This window comes from Aplysia californica, unplaced genomic scaffold (assembly GCF_000002075.1).
Source record: "Aplysia californica isolate F4 #8 unplaced genomic scaffold, AplCal3.0 scaffold00209, whole genome shotgun sequence".
NCBI classification, from domain to species: domain Eukaryota; kingdom Metazoa; phylum Mollusca; class Gastropoda; order Aplysiida; family Aplysiidae; genus Aplysia; species Aplysia californica.
The window spans coordinates 311,073-315,033 of NW_004797479.1; the positions used below are offsets into that span (position 1 = coordinate 311,073).

A 3,961-nucleotide genomic window follows, 5' to 3' on the forward strand; every position below is an offset into this window, starting at 1 on the left:
TTATTATTATTATTACCTGGGTATAGTAACCAGAGAGGCAGCAAACGGACAAACAAACAACAACAGATTGCCGCCACAACAGGGACATAATTATGTGTTGTTCCCATCAGTTCTCTTGCTTCAGTTATCACTTAGTTTGCGATATAGTAGATCTAGTCGGTATGATGTAACTTGAGTCTGTGAGTGGTTGGCGTGTGCTCTGGTGTGGTTTGCTTCTTCTTTCCTATGAGACATCTATCGTCCTTATCTCCCTTTCTTCTTTTTATGTTTCTTACTCTCTTGTAACACCTGTAATCTTCTGGAGCTCATATGACCTAATTCAATTGCGAGCGCCGTTAAACCTCTACTAAAGCTAAGAAACTAAACTTAGTTTGCTATATAGTAGATGTAGTGAGCATGATGTTACTTGAGCATGTCCCCTCGTGTGTCCCCAGACGGCAGTGTACACCACAGACGTGCACTCACAGACAACGGCGCCCCACAGACTGGCGAGATCAACCAGCACACGATGTTGTGCTGACTTCTTCAAGAAAGAAACAAGAGCCCGTGACATGCTCCGCTGAGCAGTTTCAAAACCTGGAGAGTATCCATACGCACTGATCTGCCAAAACTGCACCACCACCCCCCAACCTCTCCCCGGAAAAAAACTCGCCCTTTTCCACCCAACCATATTCCCAACTTTCCCCTTCTATAATATCGCGTAACTCTCAGAAGAAGACAGGCTTCACTACATATATCGATGGGGTCGTAAAACCCCCCACCGACATTTAAACAAAAAGAGGGGGCTCATGTCCGCCTGGCGTTCCCGTGCAGCCTACAGTGGGGCCTGTGGGAACACCACCCGCAAGCCGCCCAGCTCATGACCCCTGGAGGTCAGAGTCGTCTTTCCAGTGTGCGTCTCCTCACCTCCGCCATGGCTGACCCCACGACCACCGGCCAGGCGCAGGCCAGTCCAGACTGTGGTCACTCACGCACGTGCGGGGAAGTAGCTCACGACCAGAGTCCAGACACGACTCAGGCTGACCAACAACCGCCCACCTGCTGCAGCTCAGACCACGTGACCACCACATCCTGCATCATGTCCCCAAACACAGAGTGTGATGACAACACCCAGACGTGCATGGTCGGGGCAAAGGTGACGGGGTTAGAGGGCATGGATATACTGCGGCTCGGTGAGATCAATTACTTCCAATTCTCCATCTCCCCTGACCTGCTGCGTCATCAACAGCGGGTGGGTCACTTGACACTGAGGCCCGATGACGTAATCACAGTGGGTTTTCCCAGGTCAGGAAACCACTGGACGTTTGAGGTGGTCAACATGATCCTCCACCAGAGGGTGGACTTCGAGAAGGATCACTTCTACTCCCGGCTGCTGGAATATCTCGGTGAAAATATCCAAGAGAGACTCGACTCCCTGCCCTCCCCGCGCAACATGACCTCGCACTACCGCCTGCACCACCTGCCGGTCCAGGTGCGTGAGCAAGGGGTCAAGGTCATCTACGTAATGCGCAACCCGAAAGACGTGCTGGTGTCCCTGTACAACTTCAGCGTCAGTCTCGCCCACGAGCGGAGCCGCTTCTCCGGAACCTGGTCGCAGTTCCTCGACCTTCAGATGGCCGGAGAGTTCCCCTGGGGCGCCTGGTGGGACCACGTGAGCGCTGCCGAGGCGTTCATTGGTCAGTTCCCCGGGTGCCCGGTGCACGTGCTGGTTTACGAACGGCTCAAGCGGGAGCCCGCGGCGGAGATCGGGCGTCTGTGTCGGTTCTTGGCCCGGCCGGACTCGCTGGCGGAGGAGATCGCGAGGGCTACGGAGTTCTCGCACATGAAGGCCGTGCTGAGCAAGACCAAGATGGCGGAGCAGGGCAGTAAACACTTCAAGAACGGTGCCAGTAGCGTCCTCAGGGCCGGCCAGGTGGGCGGCTGGAGGGACTGGTTCTCCGCGGCCCAGAGCGAGGCTTTCGACCGGTTATTCCAGGAGAAAATGTCCGAATCAAAGTTAGCGGCACTCGTCCGACCGTTTATGTGACCAGAGTGAACGCTTAGAATACACCGTGACGGTTAGAATACAATGTGACGCTTAGAATACGCGCTTAGGCGTAGAATACAGCTTAAAATACAATGTGTCGCTAAGAATACACAGTGACGCTTAGAATACAATGTGACGCTTAGAATAGAATGTGACGCTTAGAATAGAATACAAGGTGACGTTTGGAATACAATATGAACGATGAGAATGCTTAGAATACAATTTGAAGGATTAGAACGCTTAGAATACAATTTGAACGATTAGAACACTCAGAATACAATGTGAATGGTTAGAATACCGCGCGCCCTTTCAGCTGACTCACGGCATCTCTCGGTTGTTTACAGTCATATATAAAAGAAATCATACACCCCAGGCCAGTCCACCTTGCCTGTCATCAGACGACATGTGTATTGCATGGGGTGTTCATTTCTACTCAGGTTAATGTTTACTTGTATTTAATTGTGTGCTTCGTGAGGGTTGCCATCGCTTGCGCAGCTGTATAAGGTCATATGAGCGATGTTTTAGTGTAGTTTTAGTAAGAATTTTACAGAGCTCGCAACACAATAAGGTAATAGAAGTGCTAACGATTAGAGGTGTTACAAGAGAGTGACAAACATAAAAAGAAGGAAGAGAGATAAGTACTATTGATGTTTGATAGAAAAGAAAGACAAACAACACCAGAGCACCTGCCAACCGCACACTGAGTGATGTGTATTAAGTACAAAATAAAGAGGTTATATAAGAGCGGGGTGATAGAGGAGGTTGTGATATTTCAACAAAAGAAAGAGATGAGAAAATTGTGTGCTTGTAAAATAGTGTGATATAGCTTTCCGTATGTTCTTAAGAGTTACTTGTTGACCTGGTCCAACTTCCAGCCTCCCTTATATTTTTTTTTACAAAAGGTAACCCGCTCACCCTTTGACTAACTGACAATATAACGCAATAATTCTCGAGTGCAGCTTTGTGTCTCAGCCCAGCTACAGACTTGAACATATTAAGTTAAGGACCTCCTTGAGAGACAGCCGTGGTTTCTAACAATCCGAACAAAAAAGACAGCAAGGAATATTTCAATTTTTTTTTTGCCCTGAAAGTGTTAACGGATTAACAATGCGGATCTACTGCAATGTCTCATAAAGGGACAAAACCACCTACTGGTGCAGTACGGAAATCCTCTGGGAATTTTAGCCAATTTGCAAGTGGTCCTTTTTTTTTTTTAGTAAGAGCTTCGCGGCACTAGGAACACAGTAAGTTCATATAAGTGCCGAAGATTAGAGGTGTTACAATGGAGTAACAAAAACTAAAAAGAAGTAGAGGAGATAGAGACGATAAATGTTTGATAGAAGGAAAGAAGGAGCAAACCACACCAGAGCACCCGCCAACCACCCACCAAGTGATCCTTAACTACTTAATGTTGAAGTCTGTTGTAGCTGTGGGCAGTGTATAAGCCGGTGAGACTGTTCTGGGAGTGTTCGCTGAGAGAGGAGAGATCATCTTGATAGCGTGGAAGGAGACGGCAAAAGCATCAAATACTTCATCATCCTGTCCCTGTGGTTTTATGCACCCCGCTTAATTTAGCACAATTAAAATTTGATTAATTTTTGTGCATAATTCCTGATTATTTTCCTTTATTATTCTTTGTTAAAGTTAACAGAATCACATAATTTCACTTTTTTGGGCTCATTTTGCATAATTTCTGAATTTTTCTTGCATAAAACAACGGGGACAGATCGTCATTAGCTTCATCTGCCATCACAGCATCATCAATATCGGCATTATTATCAAGATTATCGTTATCGTCATCGACGATAGCAACGCCATTCACCACGACCACCAACAAAAACATCATCATCATCATAAACAAAAACAAAAACAACAACAACAACATCATCACCATAATGAAAAACAACAACAACAGCTACTACTACTACTACCACT

At 47.0% G+C, this 3,961-nt stretch overlaps 1 protein-coding gene across 1 annotated transcript in view; it reads left to right on the forward strand.

Annotated features, from left to right (window-relative positions):
• Positions 1–2,593, forward strand: part of LOC101863271 (sulfotransferase family cytosolic 1B member 1) — a 20,172-nt gene extending 17,579 nt beyond the window's left edge. Inside the window, exon 2 of the mRNA XM_005099311.3 lies at positions 435–2,593. Coding sequence (XP_005099368.1) covers positions 860–2,026 — 1,167 coding nt within the window. The 5' untranslated portion in view covers positions 435–859 and the 3' untranslated portion in view covers positions 2,027–2,593. The remainder of the gene's footprint in view (positions 1–434) is intronic.
• The last annotated feature ends 1,368 nt before the right edge of the window (positions 2,594–3,961 follow it).